The sequence below is a fragment of the Stegostoma tigrinum genome, chromosome 42, assembly GCF_030684315.1.
Source record: "Stegostoma tigrinum isolate sSteTig4 chromosome 42, sSteTig4.hap1, whole genome shotgun sequence".
Taxonomy (NCBI): Eukaryota; Metazoa; Chordata; class Chondrichthyes; order Orectolobiformes; family Stegostomatidae; genus Stegostoma; species Stegostoma tigrinum.
The window spans coordinates 3,088,638-3,109,691 of NC_081395.1; the positions used below are offsets into that span (position 1 = coordinate 3,088,638).

Genomic DNA, 21,054 nt, shown 5'->3' on the forward strand with positions numbered 1-21,054 from the left:
CAGAACCAGAGGACACAGTTTAAAAATAAGGGGTAGGCCATTTAGAACAGAGTTGAGGAGAAACGTCTTCACCCAGAGAGTGGTGGATATATGGAATGCTCTGCCCCAGAAGGCCGTGGAGGCCAACTCTCTGGATACTTTCAAAAAAGAGATAGACAGAGCTCTTAAAGATAGTGGAATCAAGGGTTATGGGGATAAGGCAGGAACAGGATACCAATTGTGGATGATCAGCCATGATCATAATGAATGGTGGTGCTGGCTTGAAGGGCCGAATGGCCTACTCCAGCACCTATTGTCTATTGTCCATTCCCCTCGCAAAAAGACATAACATCTGATTAAAAGATAACCAGATGTGGAGCTGGATGAACACATCAAGCCAAGCAGCATCAGAGGAGCAGGAAATAACATCTGATTAGTTTTCCTGATTACTTGCTGTATCTGCAGACTAACCTTTTGTGATTCATGCAAAAGGCCACACAGATCCCTCTACATCTCAGAGCTCTGAAATCTCTCACCATTTAGCTAATATACTTATTTTTATTCTTCCTGTCAAAACAGACATTTTCACATTGTTCCATACTATGCATTCCATTTGATAGATCATTGCCCAGTCACTGAACCAATCAATATTCTCTTTTATGTCCTTATGTCAGCCTCACAATGTACTTTGCTAACTTCCTTTGTGTAATCATCAAACTTAGCATCATATCTTCCAACCCTTCATCCAAATCATTTGTATGAATTCTAAATAGTTGTGGTCCCAGCACTCATCTCTGTGATGCATTACTCATTCTTGCTGACCTGAAAGTGATCCATTTATAACTACTCCGTTTTCTTGTAGCTGTCAGGTCTTTTATCCATCCCAATATGTTACCACTGGCACCATCAACTTTTATTTTTCACAATAACCTTTGAAATGGCACCTTACCAAAAGCCCAGAAGTAATTTCCTGATAACATGCTATCAGGTTAACTGCCCTATCAGTCCCTGTTTTCTCTCCTCCTTTCTTTCTGAATAGTTATGTTACATCTGCTAAACTCCAGTCACTGGGACTGCTGAGGAATCTGAGAAACTTTGGAAAACAAGAAGCAGTATCTCTCTGCAGCTCCGTCTTTTTGAACCTTAGGATGTAGGCTTTTACTCCTTACATTTTTCTACTGTATCGAATGTCAATGATTTAAAGTTCCTGCCTCTTTTCGTCCCTTGGTCACCCCTACATTTGTTGTGTCACAGAATCACACAGAATGGAAACAGAGCCTTCAGTCCAACCAGTTTATGCTGACCATAATCCCAAACTAAACCAGTCCCACCTGTCTGCACGTGCCCCATTATCCCTCCAACATTTCTTATTCACATACTTAACCAAATGTGTTTTAAATGGTGTAACTGTACCAACATCCAACACTTCCTCTGGCAGCTCATTCCATACACAAGCCACTCTGTGTAAACAAAAAATAGATTGCCTCACATGTCTTTTCTAAATCTTTCTGCTCTTACCTCAAAAGTATATCCTCCAGTTTTGAAATTCCCCCACCCTAGGGAAAAAAAAACCTGCCATTTCCTTATCGATACGCCACATGATTTTATAAACCTCTAAGGTCACCTCTCACCCTCCTATGCTCCCGTGTAATATGTCCCAGCCTATCCAGCCTCTGTTTTTAACTCAAACCCTCCATCATGTCATTTGTGATTTTAATTGTGAGTATAGACACAAGTTATTTGTTCAACCTCTCTGCTATTCCCTCATTCCCCGGAATGACTTCTCCTGCCTAAATGATTTGCTCACTAATTTGCTAAAAGATGTCACTCTCCTTTTCTGCAGCCGAACCAAGGAGCTGATACAGAGTCCAGGTAATGGATCGGAAAACGTCAGAGTACAGAGACATCCTGCAACTACATCAGAATCTGTAGAAGCCCTCAGGATGTAGAGGGGACAGGGAAGTGAATAACTGCAGAGGAGAGTGATGGGATTCATTAGATGTGTAGTGGGGTTCAGACAGGGTGACAGGAATGATGGGAGGTGTTGGGTCTGGATGGTGCTGGGGAGGTGTCGGGCCTGGACGGTGACGGGGAGCTGTCGGGCCTGGACGGTGACGGGGAGGTGTCGGGCCTGGATGGTAACGGGGAGGTGTCGGGCCTGGACGGTAACGGGGAGATGTCAGGGCTGGACGTGATGGGGAGGTGTTGGGCCTGAACGGTGACGAGGAGGTGTCGGGCCTGGACGCTGTCGGGTCTGGACAGTGAAGGGGAGGTGACAGGCCTGGATGGTGACGGGGAGGTGTCGGGCCTGGACAGTGTCGGGCCTGGCCGGTGACGGGGAGGTGTCGGGCCTGGACAGTGAGGGGGAGGTGTCAGGACTAGACGGTGACAGGGAGGTGTTGGGTTTGGACGGTGAGGGGGAGGTGTCGGGCCTGGACGGTGTCGGGGAGGTGTCGGGACTGGACGTTATCGGGTCTGGACAGTGAGGGGGAGGTGACGGGCCTGGATGGTGACGGGGAGGTGTCGGGTCTGGACAGTGAGGGGGAGGTGTCAGGACTAGACGGTGACGGGGAGGTGTCGGGCCTGGACGGTGTCGGGCCTAGACAGTGAGGGGGAGGTGTCAGGACTGGACGGTGACAGGGAGGTGTCGGGCCTGGACGGTGTCGGGCCTAGACAGTGAGGGGGAGGTGTCAGGACTGGACGGTGACAGGGAGGTGTCGGGCCTGGACGGTGTCGGGGAGGTGTCGGGCCTGGACAGTGCCGGGGAGGTGTCGGGCCTGGACGGTTTCAGGGAGGTGTTGGGCCTCGACGGTGTCGGGGAGGTGTTGGGCCTGGACGGTGTCGGGGAGGTATCGGGACTGGATGGTGTCGGGCCTGATCGGTGACGGGGAGGTGTCGGGCCTGGACGGTGACGGGGAGATGTGGGGCCTGGACGGTGTCGGGCCTGGACGGTGTCAGGGAGGTGTCGGGTCTGGACGGTGTTGGGGAGGTGTTGGGTCTGAACGGTGTTGGGCCTGGACGGTGAGGGGGAGGTGTTGGGTCTGGACGGTGTCGGGCCTGGACGGTGAGGGGGAGGTGTCGGTTCTGGATGGCGTCGGGCCTGGACGGTGAGGGGGAGGTGTCGGGTTTGGACAGTGAGGGGGCGGTGTCGGGTCTGGACGGTGAGGGGGAGGTGTCGGTTCTGGATGGCGTCGGGCCTGGACGGTGAGGGGGAAGTGTCGGGTTTGGACAGTGAGGGGGCGGTGTCGGGTCTGGATGGTGAGGGGGAGGTGTCGGGTGTGGACGGTGACGGGGAGGTGTCGGGCCTGGACGGTGCCGGGGAGGTGTCGGGTCTGGACGGTGAGGGGGAGGTGACGGGTCTGGACGGTGTCGGGCCTGAATGGTGTCGGGCCTGGACGGTGACGGGGAGGTGTCGGGCCTGGACGGTGAGGGGGAGGTGACGGGTCTGGACGGTGTCGGGGAGGTGTCGGGCCTGGACAGTGTCGGGCCTGGACGGTGATGGGGAAGTGTCGGGTCTGGACGGTGTCGGGCCTGGACGGTGACGGGGAGGTGTCGGGCCTGGACGGTGTCGGGGAGTAGTCGGGCCTAGATGGTGTCGGGGAGGTGTCGGGCCTGGACGGTGACGGGGAGGTGTTGGGCCTGGACAGTGTTGGGGTGGTTTCTGACCTGGATGGTGTCGGGCCTGGACGGTGACGGGGAGGTGTCGGGCCTGGACGGTGACGGGCCGGGATGGTGTCGGGTCTGGACGGTGACGGGGAGGTGTCGGGCCTGGACAGTGTCGGGGAGGTGTCAGGCCCGAATGCTGTCGGGCCTGGACGGTGAGGGGGAGGTCTCAGGTCTGGATGGTGACGGGGACGTGTCGGGCCAGGACGGTGAGGGGGAGGTGTCGGGTGTGGACGGTGTCGGGGAGGTGTCGGGCCTGGACGGTGAGGTGGAGGTGTCAGGTCTGGACAGTGTCGGGACTGGACGGTGAGGGGGAGGTGTCGGTTCTGGATGGCGTCGGGCCTGGACGGTGAGGGGGAGGTGTCGGGTTTGGACAGTGAGTGGGAGGTGTCGGGCCTGGACAGTGAAGGGGAGGTGTCGGGTGTGGACGGTGACGGGGAGGTGTCGGATCTGGACGGTGTCGGATCTGGACGGTGTCGGGGAGGTGTCGGGTCTGGACGGTGACGGGGAGGTGTCGGGCCTGGACGGTGACGGGGAGGTGTCGGTTCTGGATGGCGTCGGGCCTGGACGGTGAGGGGGAGGTGTCGAGTTTGGACAGTGAGGGGGCGGTGTCGGGTCTGGACAGTGAGGGGGCGGTGTCGGGTCTGGACGGTGAGGGGGAGGTGTCGGGTGTGGACGGTGATGGGGAGGTGTCGGATCTGGACGGTGTCGGGCCTGGACGGTGACGGGGAGGTGTCGGGCCTGGACGGTGTCGGGGAGGTGTCAGGCCTGGACGGTGTCGGGGAGGTGTCGGGTCTGGACGGTGACGGGGAGGTGATGGGTCTGGACGGTGTCGGGGAGGTGTCGGGCCTGAATGGTGTCGGGCCTGTACGGTGACGGGGAGGTGTCGGGCCTGGACGGTGACGGGGAGGTGTCGGGCCTGGACGGTGACGGGGAGGTGTCGGGCCTGGACGGTGTTGGGGAGGTGTCGGGCCTGGACGGTGTCGGGGAGGTGTCGGGCCTGGACGGTGTCGGGGAGGTGTCGGGTCTGGACGGTGTCGGGGAGGTGACAGAACTGGACGGTGCCAGATCTAGCTGAAAATTGTTGTGAATGCTTTCGCCTTGTCTTTTGCTTTGAATTGCCTTTGACTTTTCATAAAGCTGTGAAATACACTGAAAGCCTAACACTTTTTCCTTTCAGGTGCCGTTTCCCGGCGTGGAGTCTACAATCAGGGTGAGCTCCTATCTTTCCTCATCGACCAAACAGTGAAACAGTGACAGAGACAACAGCAACCCTCATTACGACCAAACACCACTCCTCAACCCTCACAATTCTGAGAACTAATCTCAAAATACTCACTATCCCTGATAACAGCCCTCAAAACACTTACAACACCCAAGAATTGTCCTCAAAACCCTCACTACCCAAGAAACCCTCAAAACACTCACAACCATGAGAACCTACCTTGAAACACTCACTACCCCCAAGAGTTACCCTCTAAGCATTCATAATCTCCAAGACCTATCCTCAGAATCCTGACTACCGCTGAGAACTACCCTTGAAGCACTCACTACCGCCAAGAACTACCATCAAAACACTCACCACCCCAAGAACTACCCTCAAAACTCATAATCCTGAGAACTACCCTCAAAACCCCCGAATCCCGAGAACTACCCTCGAAGCACACAACCAGCTAAGCCCTTACTACTCCAGAACTGCTCTTGAAATACTCACCAATACCAAGGACTACACTCAACATGCATTGATTTCAAAACAGGCTACCACTAAGCTATACCCTCCAAATCGTCACTACCTGGGTTTTACCAGTTCCAACCTAATATCCAATGTTCATTGTTCCCACAACTCTTGTACCCAGTAATCTGCCTGCAGCACCACAGGCCCATTGAAATAAGGGAGGGAGGTGCGGAGGTGTCCAGATATTCATTCTCCTTCTGCTTTATAATCTGAGCTCCTCCTGTTCACTGTTCCAGAGGGAATATCCATAAAAATGTTCCTCCGAGGGCGTCCAATCACCATGTACGTCCCATCCAAACTCCAGAATACTGAGGACCTCAAGGCTGAGCTGCCAGTGGAGAAACTGAAACTGGACTGGGTGTATCCTCTGATCTGGAATAGAGAGTCAATGGTGTCTCATCCTTTCCCTTTCCCATTTTCTCTGCCCATCCATTCTAAACTTTGGATATTGAACTCAGTCAGTTATAACAACAAAGCTCAGAATAAGTTCCAAGCTTCCACATTCCTGAATCAGACAAATGCTGGGAACTCCAGCTGCGTCTCAGCCACTCAGTAACTCTCGCACATTTACTGTTTAGGCATTGTCACTCCATCTAGACCAAGACAGTGGGACAGCCAGCTAACATTGTCGAGGGATTGTCACTCCGGCTAAACCAAGACAGTGGGACAGCCAGTTAACATTGTCTAGGGAATGTCACTCTGTCTAGACCAAGAGAGCGGGACAGCCAGCTAACATTGTCTAGGGATTGTCACTCCGGCTAGACCAAGACAGTGGGACAGCCAGCTAACATTGTCTAGGGAATGTCACTCTGTCTAGACCAAGAGAGCGGGATAGCCAGCTAACATTGTCCAGGGATTGTCACTCTGTCTAGACCAAGACAGTGGGACAGCCAGCTAACATTGTCTAGGGATTGTCACTCTGTCTAGACCAAGACAGTGGGACAGCCAGCTAACATTGTCTGGAGAGTGTCACTCTGTCTAGACCAAGACAGTGGGACAGCCAGCTAACATTGTCTAGGGATTGTCACTCTGTCTAGACCATGAGAGCGGGACAGCCAGCTAACATTGTCTAGGTATTGTCACTCTGTCTAGACCAAGACAGTGGGACAGCCAGCTAACATTGACTTGGCATTGTCACTCTGAAGAACCTAGAGGGTGGGGCCTTGTCACACTGTCCAGACCAAGGAGACCGAGACAGTCAGCTGACAATCTCTGGACACTGTCAGTCTGTCTAGACCAAGGTTACAGGGATATCTAACCACACTGTCTAGATAGAAGTTAGTGGCACAGCTGGCTGACGCTCAGTATAGACTTTGTCACTTTGTCCAGACAGACTCTTTAGTAGGGCAGCCAGCTGTCTAGACACCATCAGTAAATGTAAATGGAGGTTAGTGGGAAAGTTGGTGAACACTGTTTAGATACTTTTAGAATCCATAGGGTGGAGTGTCCTGGCCAAGTGACATAACTTGGGAAGATTTATAAACTGCACAGGTTAGGTTTTATTTATTAGCTTGCCCCTCCCATCCACCATTCCTTAACCAGATCTAGCTATGGTTACAGAGGACGGGACTCTCGCTACAACCTGCACTTGCTGTCTTCGGGTGAGATTGTCTATTTTATTGCCTGCGTTGTGGTTTTGTTCAACATCGAGGAGAGGGCACAGCGTCACTACCTCAAACACACCGACTGTGTACGCTGGTAAGATGGGGAGCTGTTGGAGGGAATGGACTGGACTGGGTGACAGGGCAGGTAGAGGTGACTGTAATCCTGCAAAATGGTTCTGATGTACAGTGTGAAGTCTATGGAGTGACACAATCACGGACCAGGAGTTAGTCAGTGATTGGAGTGGTGGCTTGTGTGGCAGAGGTCTGTGGCTCAAGGTCGGAATTGGACTGAAGAGATTGGAGAGTCAACAGGGGTGAGTGGATGGGTGTATAGATAGTCTCGTGGGACTAGGTAGGGGTTTGGGTGTGTCTGAGAGGGGAGGGGCGAATAGGTCTGTCTCTCTACTCTGAGAGAGGAACTTGGGGAAATTCAAAAGGCTGAGAGTAGCAATGGGGGCAGGGGAGACTGAAGGGAGTTTGGGCTATCTGTAATCCAGGAGGAGACTTGGTATTCTTGACGATGTCTCTACAATCTGGAGGATGGTTGGAAGTGAGAGGGAGGAGGATGGAACTGAGGGATTTGAGAGCCATGATGAGAGGGATGGAGTTTGGAGGGCTGGGGGGGGGGTAGTGTGTGGAATATCAGCAGGATTTTGAGGATTTATTGGATTCAGGATTAATAGACCATGCTGTTTTTCACTAGTTTGGCTGTCCACCCGGATAAAGTGCGGATCGCATCGGGACAGGCAGCTGGAGTCGATAAGGATGGCAAGGTAATGAGTGAAGTTCCAGTAGCCACTGAGGCTATGGGAGACACGGTTTGTATTTAGTCAGTGTGGGTTGTTCAGTTACTGTGAGTAGACAGTATGAATGTGTTTACATCTCTCACCACCACCTCCGAATTGAAAATGGACATTATATTCTCTGCCTTCCCCCAGCCATGGGACTCAATCAGAGTGACTACACCACCATCTCTAAACAATCACTTCATTAAAATGGCCTGCAACATCTCAATCATCTCTGATCCTAACATACACATAGTGATGATGGATCATGTTACAGTTCATACTTTGACAATTATTCTGGTGAGAGAGCCACTGGAGATCAAGGAGGACAGAAGTATAGAGAACGTGGAGAGAGAAACAGAATGGGAAATAGAGAGTTAGGTAGTGAGTAACAGATACAGTGGCAACTAGGAGAAGACAGCGCTGGTGGATTACTGCATGCCCCCATAGCTGTTCTGTAGGACAGAGAATAAATCAGAAGATGGTATAGATGCACAAAATTGGCAGTACTTTAATTGTGGGTGACTTTAATCTTTACATAGATTGGGAAAATCAAATTAGCACAAGTAGCCATGAGGAAGAAATCATAGTGTGTATTCAGGACAGGTGCCTTGAGCAATCTGTTGTGCATCCAACCACGATCAGACTGGATTAGGAATGTGTAATGAGGCTAGTTTAATAAATGATCTAACAGCAAAGATCCCCTAAGGGAACAATGACCATAACATGGTAAAATTTAGTTTCAGTTTCAGCATGAGAAACATAGGTCAGAAACAACTACGCCAAAGAAGGGTAATTACAAAAGAATAAAGTCAGAGTTGGCTGCTGTAGACTGAGAGAAAAGTTTAGCAACAAGGACTGTTTAGGAACATTGACAGACCTTTAAGAAAATAGTTCATGATTCATAACAAAGATATATCTCATTGAGGAAGAAGGGTTCTAAGAAGGGAATAATCTGACCGTGGTTAACCCAGGAAATTAAAGATGGCATCAGATTGAAAGAAAACAAACAAATAATATGGCAAAGATTGTTAGTAAGCCAGAGAATTGGAATTTTTTTAAAGTTGACAAAAGATGATCAAAAATATAAGGAAGAGGAAGAACATAACCTTTAAGGGCAAACCAGCAAATAATATGAGAAAGGATAGTAGTTTCTTCCTTCAAAAGGAAGGGAGTGGCTAAAGTAAAGAGGTCCTTGAGAGAATGGGGCTGGAAAAACAATAATGGATACCAGGAAATGGTAGAGAGGTTGATGAATTACTTTGCTTCCATCTTCATGGTAAAAGACACTGACAGCAATGTAAATATACTAAATAATCTAGGGGCACAATATGGAGAGTAAATAGACAAAATAACTATCACAACAGGAAAAAGCCTAGGGAAACTAACAGAATTAAAGGCTGATAAGTTCTCTAGACCGATGGGTTGCATGCTAGAATTTTAAAATGAAGACAACAAATGCCCTGGTTGTAATTTTCAAGGATTCCTTATATTCTGGAAAAGTCCCAGATGATTGGCCAAGTATCAATGTGATGTCCTTAGAGAGAGAGAGAGAGAGAGAGAGAGAGACAAAAAATCAATTAATTATATGAACCAGTTAACCTAACATCTATCAATTGGGAAAATGTTAGAGTCAATTGTAAAGGAAAAGGGGAGTATTTTCAAGCTGGAAATCTGCCACTATGGATCAGTACTGGTTCCACAACGATTTACAGAAAATCCTTTGTATCTGAAATCATGCACTTGTCTATTAGCACCAAAATATAAGTAGCAACAAAGCTCAACATTCGTGGGCAAAGTTCGTGATTTTTAAACTTACTTTTAATGAGCTCTGCACTTGCGAATTTCGTCAATTATGGAGATCCTCAGGAACGGAAATCTTGTGGATACAGAGGAGTGACTATACATTAATTACTTGGATGAAGAAAGTGAGTGTATTATTCCAAAGTTTACAGATGACACAACAATAGATGGGAGGGGAGCGGTGAGGATGATGCAAAGATCTTCAGAGGGATATAGACAGGTTGAGCAAGTTGGCACATACTTGGTAGATGGAATATAGTGTGGGAAAATGGGAGATTCTGCACTTTTGGTCGAAAGAATAGAGGAGATAAACGTTATTTAAATGGAGAAAGACTGCAGAAAACTACAGAACAGAATGATTTGGGAGTCCTTGCCCACAAATCACAAAAAGCTGGTATCTAAGTTTATTGGGTAATAGGAAAGACAAATGGAATGTTAGCCTTTATTTTAAAGGGAATGGAGTATAAACGTAGATAGGTTTTTAGTGAAAACTATACAAGACACTAGTCAGACCATAGCTGGAATACTGTGAACAGTTTTGGATCCTGTATCTGAGGAAAGATATACTGGCATTGGATGCAGTCCAGAGAAGGCTCTCAAGGTAACACCAGGAATGGAGGGGCTGTCTTATTAGGAGAGGCTGACTAGATTGGGCGTGTACTCATTGGACTTTAGAATAAAGTGACTCTTTTGAAATGTGTAAGATTCTTGGGGGACTTGACAGGGTAGATTGCTTCCTGTTGAGAGATTGTCCAGGACCAAAAGGCATAGAACAAGGTATCACACATAAGACAGATGAGGAGGAATTTCTTTTCTGAGGCTCGTGAATGTGTGAAATTCTTCACTGCAGAGGGATTTTGAGGTTGGGTCATTAAATATATTCAAGGTTGAAATAGTCAGATTTTTAATCAAGAAGGGAATTGGGGCTATGGGGAAAAGACAGGAAAATGGAGTTGAATATTATGGTAGCAACAATGGAATGTGGGATGGCAGAGCAGATTTGATGAGCTGTATGGCGTTCTTTTGTTCCTGTGTGTTACGTGAGTGAGAGAATGAGTGAGGTGAGAGGATGGGGAATGAATTATTGGGGCAAGAGAGGGAAGAAGTGTGAGGCAGCTCTATGGGCCATGTTAAGATTGATTCTGGTTTTTGTGTTCCTCTTTGCAGCTTCTGTTGCCTTGTGTCCACATATGGGACTCAGTGACTTTACAAACACTACAACATATTGGCCTAGGCAGCTTTGAGAGAGGAGTCGCTACACTCGCTTTCTCCAAGGCTGTAAGTCCATCGTCCTTCTATTCCCTCCCCTGCTGCTCAACTCCCTCATATTTCCTCCTGTCCTCTCCTGTTCCATTCCATCATATTCCCTCACTTCCTCCTCTATTCCTTCCCCTCCTCTCTCTCGCTCTCTCTCAGTTCCCTTCTCCTGTCCTCTCCTCTCTGGAAGGTGCCGACTCTTTTGTAAGTGCTTGCTGCTCCTCTTCACAATCTACCTGTGATACTTGGGTCTAATGCAGGACCTTTCACGCATACAGGTTATGTGGTCCCAACAATGAGGAAAGTAGTATTCCTCACCAAATTCCCCATTTGGGGCAACACCCTTCAGTTGGACTGGGAATGATATGTGGTCCTAGCTGATCGATGTACAGTATGGTGGCTGGAAAAGGACTCTCTCTGAAGATTTCTCATTGTGACTGGTGTGAAACTGAGTGATGCTGTATCCTACAGTTTCCCTACTGTCTCACTTTGGATCAGACATGAAACTGAGAATCCATTTGCATTCTTGAGACGTTGGGAGGGTGTGGGTGTAAAAGATCCAACGCCACTATCGGAAGAGCAGAGGGGAGTTTTCCCTGGGGGTCCTAGGGCCGGTATTTATCCCTCAGTGAATATCACTGTAAAGTGTTGATCTGGGTCATTCTCCATTGCTATGTGGGAGCTTGCAGTGTGTAAATCAGCTGCCGTGTTCCTACGTTACACCAGTATATTTCAAAAATACCTCAATAACTGAAAAGTACTTGGGACATATCCTGAAGTCACAAAGATCATAATAGCAGTTTCCTCCTCTTCTCTTGCCTTCCCTCAGACCTCCCCTCTTCTTTCCCTCATCACTCCTTTACCTATGTGACCCCTTGTCACTCCCTCCCCTCCCTATCCCCTCATCACTCCTTCTCCTCTATGTCCCCTCGTTACTCCCTCCCTTGGGCATCTTTCGTCTCAGAGGTTTCCAGGTGACCAGTCAGGGAGGTTCATGCTATTGTTTGATATTGCAGGATTCTGGTGCTTTTCTCTGTGTGGTTGATGATTCCACTGAGCATATCATGTCCATCTGGGACTGTGCCAAGGGCACCAAGCAGGTGGAGATTAAGGTAGGTATTTTAAACTCGACAGAATGATGGGCAGGGAAGCTGGGATGGGTTCTTGTTGGGCTGAGGAATAACAGGTGAACTCCTTTGAGGCAGTGACTTTGTAGTGGAATGAACTCTGCATGCAGGGTTGGTGTATGTCTAGTATTAACCACAGTGGGACATGGGGGACCTGGAGCATATCTGTGTTAGTAAGCTGCTGCTTTGTGGAGCTGGAAGGTGCTCCAGCCTTGATCACTTTCTGTGAGTCAGGGGTTTTGTAAAGTGATCAGCCCCAACCTAAACAACAGCCAGTGGAAAGCCTGCTGGGTGAGTGCACTGGTTAGAGTGCTAGCCTGCATGGCCCTGGTTACTCACCAAGTAATGCTGAAGGGTAGACAGGCCTATAGGAAACCTAGCATTTGGGGACCATGACTTAAAATACCGTCTTCTACAAAACTCACCATGAGGACTCTGTTTGAGCTGTTCTGGCTCCAGCAGATTCTGACTGCTACCTCCCTTTACAGAACAGTAATAACAGTTCCTGTAGCCAGGTTGTTCCCAGAGAGAGATGAAGATGGACATGGAAGTTAGGCCATGTTCCTTTTCAAGATGTGAGGGAGCTATTTGCCATCTGCAGTGTGAATGGGGAAGGGTCTGGGATATTGAAGTTGGAGTCAGTCTGGTTGCTGATAATACAGTTCATACTGAGTGAATGAGAAACCATTTCCACTAAACTAACGACATTGATTATACAGAATCGACAGAGGGACCAGAGCAGGGAAAGAGAATTGCCTTTTTTTTTGACACATTGTGTTGTTGTGATTTGGAATGCTGTGGAAGTGGTTTCATTAGGAATTTTCAAAAAGGGAATTACAGAAATAATGGAAAGTGTATGTTTTCATTGCTATTGGGAAATATTAGAGGAGAGTTGGGCCTATTTGGGCAGATCTAATAAAGAGCTGGCATAGACCCAATGGGAAGAATGGCCTCCAGTACTGTAGAATGCAATGTTTGTCTCTGAACTGATGTCAGATGTTAATCCCTGACATTCTCACCCTGACAGACCACCAATGAGGCTGTGTTTGAGGTTGAGTTTCACCCAGCAGACAGCTCAAGTGTTGTAACCTGTGGCAAGTCACATGTCTACTTCTGGACTTGGACTGGCTCCTGTCTCACCAAGAAGCAGGGCATCTTTGGGGTGAGTGATGCAAGACTACTGTCTGACTAACAGTTAGTTACTCTCTATTGTGTCAGTGCCATCAAACTGAACTCTCCCAATTATTTTTATTATATATATTATTATCCCCATTGTTTTTTTGACTGGAGACCTATTATCAGCAGTGCTCCACAAAGATCGGTGCTGGGTCTACTTTTGTTGGTCATTTAACATAAATGATTTAGATGAGAATACAGGAGGTACAGTTAGTACGCTTGGGGATAACACCAAAATAGTGGACAGTGAAGAAAGTTATCTAAGATTACAAAAATCTTGATTATTTGGGTGAATGGGCTGAGGAGTGGCAGATGGAGTTTAATTTGGATAAATGTGAGCCATTGCATTTTGGTAAAACAAACAAGGGGAAAACTTATATAATTAAAACTAGGGCCTTGGACAGCGTTGTAGAACAGAGAAACCTAGGGCTCAGGTACATAATTTTTTGAAATTTGCATCACATATAGATAGGGTGGTGAAGAAGGCATTTAGTATGCATGTCTTCATTGCTGAGACAGTTGAGAAAAGGAGTTGAAACATCATGTTGAGGTTGTATAGGATGTTGGTGAGGCCTCTTCTAGAGTACTGCATCCAGTTCTGGTTGCCCTGTTATAGGAAGGATATTATTACGTTGGAGAGGATTCAGAAGACATTTACCACTATGTTGCTGGGAGAGGTGAGTTTGAATTATAAGGAGAGGCTGGATAGGTTGGGACTCTTTTTGCTGGAGCGTAGGAGGTTGAGAGGTGACCTTATGGATGTTTATAAAATCATGAGGGGTATATATAAGGTGCATGATAGATGTCTTTTCTTTAGGGTGGAAGATTTCAAGACTAGGAGGTATATTTTTAAGATAAGAAGTGAAAGATTTAAAAAAGATGTGGGCAATTTTTTTTCACAGAGAATGGTTCGTGTGTGGAGTGAACTTCCAGAGGAAGTGGTGGATGTGGGTACAGTTAAAACATTGAAAAGACATTTGGATAAGTACATGAATAAGAAATGTTTGAAGGGATATGGACCAAGTGCAGGCAGGAGGGGCTAGTTTAGTTTGTGGTTATGGTTGGCATGGACTGGTTAGACCAAAGGTTCTGTTTCCGTTCTGTATGACTCTATGACTATAATTAGCCACCGTTCTGGTGAGTTCAGTCTGAGCTTTCTGAACAATCATTTTGTACTAAGCAGCTGGTGTGCTTGTGAGCTCAAACTGTACTTTCTAAACAGTCACCGTATTAACAAGGAGCTCTGTGCCAGTGAGCTCGTACTAACAGGCTATTCTGTACTGGTGTGTTCATATTGTACTGTCTAAACAGTCATTGTACTAACAACGAGCTCTGTGCCAGAGAATTCAAACTGTACTATCTAACCAGTCACTGCCTACTAACTGGCACTTTGTACTGGCGAGTTCAGCCTATACTCTAAAAAACTCTGTAGCAGATCCCAAGAAAAGGAATTTATGGAATGTCTACCAGATTTTTTAGAGCAAATTGTGGTAGGGCCCACTAGGGAACAGGCAGTTCTGGATTTGTTAATGCGTAATGAGGCAGATTTGATTAGGGAGCTGAAGGTGAAGTAACCCCCAGGGTTCAGTGACTATAATATGGTAGAATTCACCCTGCAGTTTGAGAGGGAGAAGCTGGAATCGATAGAATGATATTACAATTGAGTGAAGGTAACCGCATTGTCATGAGACGGAGGAGGTGGCCAGAGTTGGTTGGAAGGGGAGCCTAGCAGGGAAAACGGTGAGGCAGAAGTTTGAGTAATTTGGGAGGCACAGCAGAAATTCATTCCAAGGAAGAAGAAACTTACTGAAGAGATGATGGGGAAACCATGACTGACAAGGGAAGTCAGGGGCAGCCTAAAAGCAAAAAAAAAAGTGTGGTGTAGATTAGTGGGAAGCCAGTGGTTTGGGAAGCCTTTTAAAAAGCAGCAGTGGATAACTAAAAAGCAGTAAGATGAAATATGAGACTAAATTACATAATAATATAGAAGAAGATTGCAAGAGTCTTTTTTAGATATATAAAAGAAAGTGTAAGGGTGGGTATTGGCCCACTGGAAAATGACACTGGAGAAGAAATAATGGGAAGCAAAGCTGAGGAACTGAGTAGGTAGTTTGTATCAGTTTTCGCAGCGGAAGACACCAGTAGCATACCAGAACCTGATGAGAATGGGTGGGGACAGAGTAAGTGTAGTGGCCATCACTAAGGAGAAACTGCTGGGGAAGCTGAAAGGTCTGAGACAGATAAATCACCTAATCTAGATGGACTACACCCCAGAGTTCTAAAGGGGATTCTGAAAACATTGGTGGTGATCTTTCAGGATCACTAGAATCAGGGAGGGTTCTAGAGGACTGGAACATGGCTAAAGTAACAGCCCTAGTTAAGAAGGGAGGGAGGCAAAGACAAGAATCGGTAGACCAGTTAGCCTGATGTTGGTGATTGGTAAGATTTTAGAGTCCGTTTTTAAGGATGAGGTGGTGGAATACTTGGAAGCGCATGGTAAAATAGTTGAGTCAGCATGGCTTCATCAAGGGGAGGTGATGCCTGGCAAATCGTTTCAAATTCTTCCAGGAGGTAATAAGCAAGTTTTAAAAAAAAGGAAATCCAATGGACATGATCTATTTGGATTTCCAGAATGCCTTTGACAAACTGCTGCACAGGAGGCTGCTAATAAAATAAGAGCCCATGCTATCAGGGACAAGGTATTAGCACGGAGAGAGGATTGACTCACTGGCAGAAAGCAGACAGTAGCAATAAAGGTAATAAAATGTGAGGCTCGATGAACACAGCAGGCCCAGCAACATCCCACGAGCACAAAAGCTGACGTTTCGGGCCTAGACCCTTCATCAGAAAGGGGGATGGGGCGAGGGTTCTGGAATAAATAGGGAGAGAGGGGGAGGCGGACCGAAGATGAAGAGAAAAGAAGATAGGTGGCGAGGAGAGTATAGGTGGGGAGGTGGGGAGGGGATAGGTCAGTCCAGGGAAGACGGACAGGTCAAGGAGGTGGGATGAGGTTAGTAGGTAGGAGATGGAGGTGCGGCTTGGGGTGGGAGAAAGGGATGGGTGAGAGGAAGAAAGGTTAGGGAGGCAGAGACAGGTTGGACTGGTTTTGGGATGTAGTGGGGGGAGGGGAGATTTTGAAGCTTGTGAAATCCACATTGATACCATTGGGCTGCAGGGTTCCCAAGCGGAATATGAGTTGCGGTTCCTGCAACCTTCGGGTGGCATCATTGTGGCACTGCAGGAGGCCCATGATGGACATGTCATCTAAAGAATGGGAAGGGGAGTGGAAATGTATTCCGCATGCAGATGGCCTCAAGGCCGTCCGCTTCTTCCTGTCCCACAGGCCCGACCAGTCCCCCTCCACCGACACCCTCATCCGCTTAGCCGAACTCGTCCTCACCCTCAACAACTTCTCTTTCGATTCCTCCCACTTCCTACAGACTAAGGGGGTGGCCATGGGCACCCGCATGGGCCCCAGCTATGCCTGCCTCTTTGTAGGTTCCGTGGAACAGTCCCTCTTCCGCACCTACACAGGCCCCAAACCCCACCTCTTCCTCCGTTACATTGATGACTGTATCAGCGCCGCCTCTTGTTCCCCAGAGGAGCTCGAACAGTTCATCCACTTCACCAACACCTTCCACCCCAACCTTCAGATCACCTGGGCCATCTCCAGCACATTCCACACCTTCATAGGCCTCTCAGTCTCTATCTCAGGCAACCAGCTTGTAACTGATGTCCATTTCAAGCCCACCGACTCACACAGCTACCTAGAACACACCTCCTCCCACCCACCCTCCTGCAAAAATTCCATCCCCTATTCCCAATTCCTCCGCCTCCGCCGCATCTGCTCCCACGATGAGGCATTCCACTCCTTCACATCCCAGATGTCCAAGTTCTTCAAGGACCGCAACTTTCCCCCCACAGTGGTCGAGAACGCCCTTGACCGCATTTCCCACAACACATCCCTCACACCCCGCCCCCGCCACAACTGCCCAAAGAGGAGCCCCCTCGTTCTCACACACCACCCCACCAACCTATGGATACAACGCATCATCCTCCGACACTTCCACCATCTACAATCCGACCCCACCACCCAAGACATTTTTCTATCCCCACCCTTGTCTGCTTTCCAGAGAGACCACTCTCTCCGTGACTCCCTTGTTCGCTCCACACTGCCCTCCAACCCCACCACACCCGGCACCTTCCCCTGCAACCACAGGAAATGCTACACTTGCCCCCACACCTCCTCCCTCACCCCTATCCCAGGTCCCAAGATGACTTTCCATATTAAGTAGAGGTTCACCTGCACATCTGCCAATGTGATATACTGTATCCACTGTACCCAGTGTGGCTTCCTCTACATTGGGGAAACCAAGCGGAGGCTTGGGGACCGCTTTGCAGAACACCTCCGCTTGGTTCGCAATAAACAACTGCACATCCCAGTCGCAAACCATTTCCACTCCCCCTCCTATTCTTTAGATGACATGTCCATCATGGGCCTCCTGCAGTGACACAATGATGCCACCCGAAGGTTGCAGGAACAGCAACTCATATTCCGCTTGGGAACCCTGCAGGCCAATGGTATCAATGTGGACTTCACCAGCTTCAAAATCTCCGCTCCCCCCACTGCATCCCAATACCAGCCCAGTTCGTCCCCTCCCCCCACTGCACCACACAACCAGCCCAGCTCTTCCCCTCCACCCACTGCATCCCAAAACCAGTCCAACCTGTCTCTGCCTCCCTAACCTGTTCTTCCTCTCACCCATCCCTTCCTCCCACCCCAAGCCGCACCTCCATCTCCTACCTACTAACCTCATCCCATCTCCTTGACCTGTCCGTCTTCCCTGGACTGACCTATCCCCTCCCTACCTCCCCACCTGTACTCTCCTCTCCACCTATCTTCTTTTCTCTTCATCTTCGGTCCGCCTCCCCCCTCTCCCTATTTATTCCAGAACCCTTGCCCCATCCCCCTCTCTGATGAAGGGTCTAGGCCCAAAACGTCAGCTTTTGTGCTCCTGAGATGCTGCTGGGCCTGCTGTGTTCATCCAGCCTCACATTTTATTATCCTGGATTCTCCAGCATCTGCAGTTCCCATTATCACAGTAGCAATAAAGGGGTCTTTTTCAGGATGGCAGCTGGTGACTAGTGGAATTCCGCAGGAATCAGTGATGCGACCACAACTATTCACATAATACGTTAAAGATCTGGACAAAGGAATTGATGGCATTGTTGCTAAGTTTGCAGGTGGCACAAAGATGGATGGCGAGGCAGATAGTGTTGAGGAAATGGTGAGGCTGCAGAAGGACTTGGATGTATGAGGAGAGCTGACAAAATGGCAGATGGTATACAATGTGGGAAAATGTGAGGTTATGCACTTTGGTAGGAAGAATAGAGGCATAGACCATATTCTAAATGACAAAATGCTTTGGAAATCTGAAATACCAACAGACTTGGGAGTCCTAGTTTGGGATTCTCTAAAAGTTAACGTACGGGTTCAGATGGCGGTTAGGAAGTCAAATACACTATTAGCATTCTTCTCAAAAGGGCTAGAATACAAGAACAGAGGTGTACTGCTGAGGCTGTAAAAGGCTCTGGTCAGACCGTATTTGGAATATTTTGAGCAGTTTAGGGCCTCGTATCTAAGGATGGATGTGCTGGCATTGGAAGGGGTGGCATAGAGGAGGTTTATAAGAATGATCCTGTGGGTGAAGGACTTGTCATTTTGGAGTGGTTGAGGAGTCTGGGTCTGTACTCGGTGAGGTTTAGAAGAATGAGGGGTATCTGACTGAAACTTAGAGGCATGGATAGAGTGGACATGGAGGTATTTCCATCAGTATGAGAGACTATGACCCAAGAGCACAGCCTCAGAGTGAAGGGACAACCCTTTAGAACTGAGATGAGGAGGAATTTCTTCAGCCAGAGGATGGTCAATCTGTGGAATTCATTACCACAAAGGCTGTGGAGGCCAAATTATTGAGTGTATTTAAGACACATTGATAGGTTCTTGATTAATAAGGGGATCAAGGGTTACATGGAGAAGGCAGAAGAATGGAGCTGAGAAACGTATCAGCCATGATTTAATAGCAGAGCAGATTCACTAAATTGAATGGCCTAATTCTGCTCTTATCTTATGGCCTTATGGGAGAGACTGAGACCAAAAGGCAAAATCTCAGAGTAAGAGGTCACCAAGTAAGGACAGAGATGAGGGGGACTTTTTCTTTCCCACTGAGTATGGTATTGGAATTCTTTACTACAGAGGGCTGTTGAGGCTGGATCCTTAAAGATATTCAAGGCTGAGATAAACAGATGTTTAATCAGTAAGAGAATCAAAGGTTATGGTGGTCAGGCAGGAAAACGGGTGTTGAGGATTTTCAGATCAGTCATGATCTTATTGAATAACAGAACATAATAACCTACTTTTTCCAATATGTCTTATCCTCTTATTTACTTTTTTCTTCTCTGTCTTATCCTATTGCTGTGACCATGCTGCAAATTATTCTGGTCCATATCACCCTCGTAGTTGAATAGTTCCTGTAACCCATGCGCTGTCCTGGCTTAACTGTGAGGAACTGGAAAGCTGGTAAAGCGACAAGGTGATATAGTGAGGGGAACTGACCTGTTGGTGATAATGCAGTGGCAGGAAGCACGAGTTAGCAGCTGAATTTGTTTCCTCTTTCATTTTACAGAAATACAAGAAACCCAAATTTATTCAGTGTTTTGTGTTCCTGAGAAATGGGGATGTGCTGACTGGTGACTCAGAGGGAAATATCCTCCTGTGGGGTAAAGCAGCTGCAGACGTCAAGACACTGGGCAAAGGAGCCAAAGGTACTTGGCAGCAGTCTCCACCATTGGGGTTTGCCCTGGTTTCTGTGAGGGACATGGACATAAACTGAATTATCAGAGAAGAGGCAGGCACACTTCCCAGAAATAATGTCAGGAACATGTGTTTTACATAGAGCAGGGCTTCAAGCAGCAGGACGCAGTGAGTAGTTTGCTTATGACTGTGGGAGGCATCTCTCACTTGGTGTGGAATCAGCTGGTGTGGTTAAGATGTTAATTTTTTAATAATTACCTCAGTCAGCTTTTACCCTCACCTCTGAGATGGAATGAATCATAAAATCCGTACAGTGTAGAAGCAGGCCATTAGGCCTACCACATCCACACCTTCCCTCCAAATAGTGTCCCACCCCACCATGTTATCACTGTAACCCTGCATTTCCTATGGCAAATCCATCTAGCCTGCACAATCCTTAACACTGCGGACAATTTAGCACAGTCAATCCATCTAAACTGCACATCTTTGGACTGCAGCAAGAAACTGGAGCACCTAGAGGAAAACCACGCAAACATGGGGAGAACTTGCAAACTCCACACACAGTCGTCTGAGGGTGGAATCAAACCTACGTGCCTGGCTCTGTGAGGCAGCAGTGCTAAACATTGAGTCACTGAGCTGCCACCCCTGCCCCCACCCCCACACTCCGACCCCCACCAAACCTCAAAGGTTGTGGGTTAAAGGTTTACTGTGGAGACATGGACACAGAATCTGGACTGACAATCCCAGAGCCATACTAACAGATCCCCACACTGTCAGAGGGTCAGTGCTGAGGGAGCGCTGCACTGTCGGCGGGTTAGTGCTGTGGGCGCTGTCACTGTTGGAGGGTGAGTGCTGAGAGCGCGGGCACTGTTGGAGGGTCAGTGCTGAGGGAGTGGGCACTGTCGGAGGGTCAGTGCTGAGAGAGTGGGCACTGTCGGACGGTCAGTGCTGAGAGAGCGCCGCACTGTTGGAGGGTCAGTAATATGGGAACTCCACACAGTCAGAGGGTCACTATCGTACCATCAGAAGTGGTGTGTTTCAGCTGAAACATCAATCTGAGACCCTGTTGTCCTCTAAGCTTGGGATAAAAGGTCCCACTCTTACCGTTGGA

At 48.3% G+C, this 21,054-nt stretch overlaps 1 protein-coding gene across 5 annotated transcripts in view; it reads left to right on the forward strand.

Annotated features, from left to right (window-relative positions):
* eml3 (EMAP like 3) overlaps window positions 1-21,054 on the forward strand; it is a 90,730-nt gene that overhangs the window by 50,730 nt on the left and 18,946 nt on the right. For all 5 annotated transcript variants that reach the window (XM_059641639.1, XM_059641637.1, XM_059641641.1 and 2 more), the window contains 9 exons: window positions 1,823-1,851; window positions 4,823-4,855; window positions 5,614-5,737; window positions 6,926-7,075; window positions 7,685-7,754; window positions 10,737-10,847; window positions 11,843-11,938; window positions 12,981-13,115; window positions 19,816-19,954. In XM_059641639.1, the coding sequence (XP_059497622.1) occupies window positions 1,823-1,851; window positions 4,823-4,855; window positions 5,614-5,737; window positions 6,926-7,075; window positions 7,685-7,754; window positions 10,737-10,847; window positions 11,843-11,938; window positions 12,981-13,115; window positions 19,816-19,954 (887 nt within the window). The remainder of the gene's footprint in view (window positions 1-1,822; window positions 1,852-4,822; window positions 4,856-5,613; window positions 5,738-6,925; window positions 7,076-7,684; window positions 7,755-10,736; window positions 10,848-11,842; window positions 11,939-12,980; window positions 13,116-19,815; window positions 19,955-21,054) is intronic.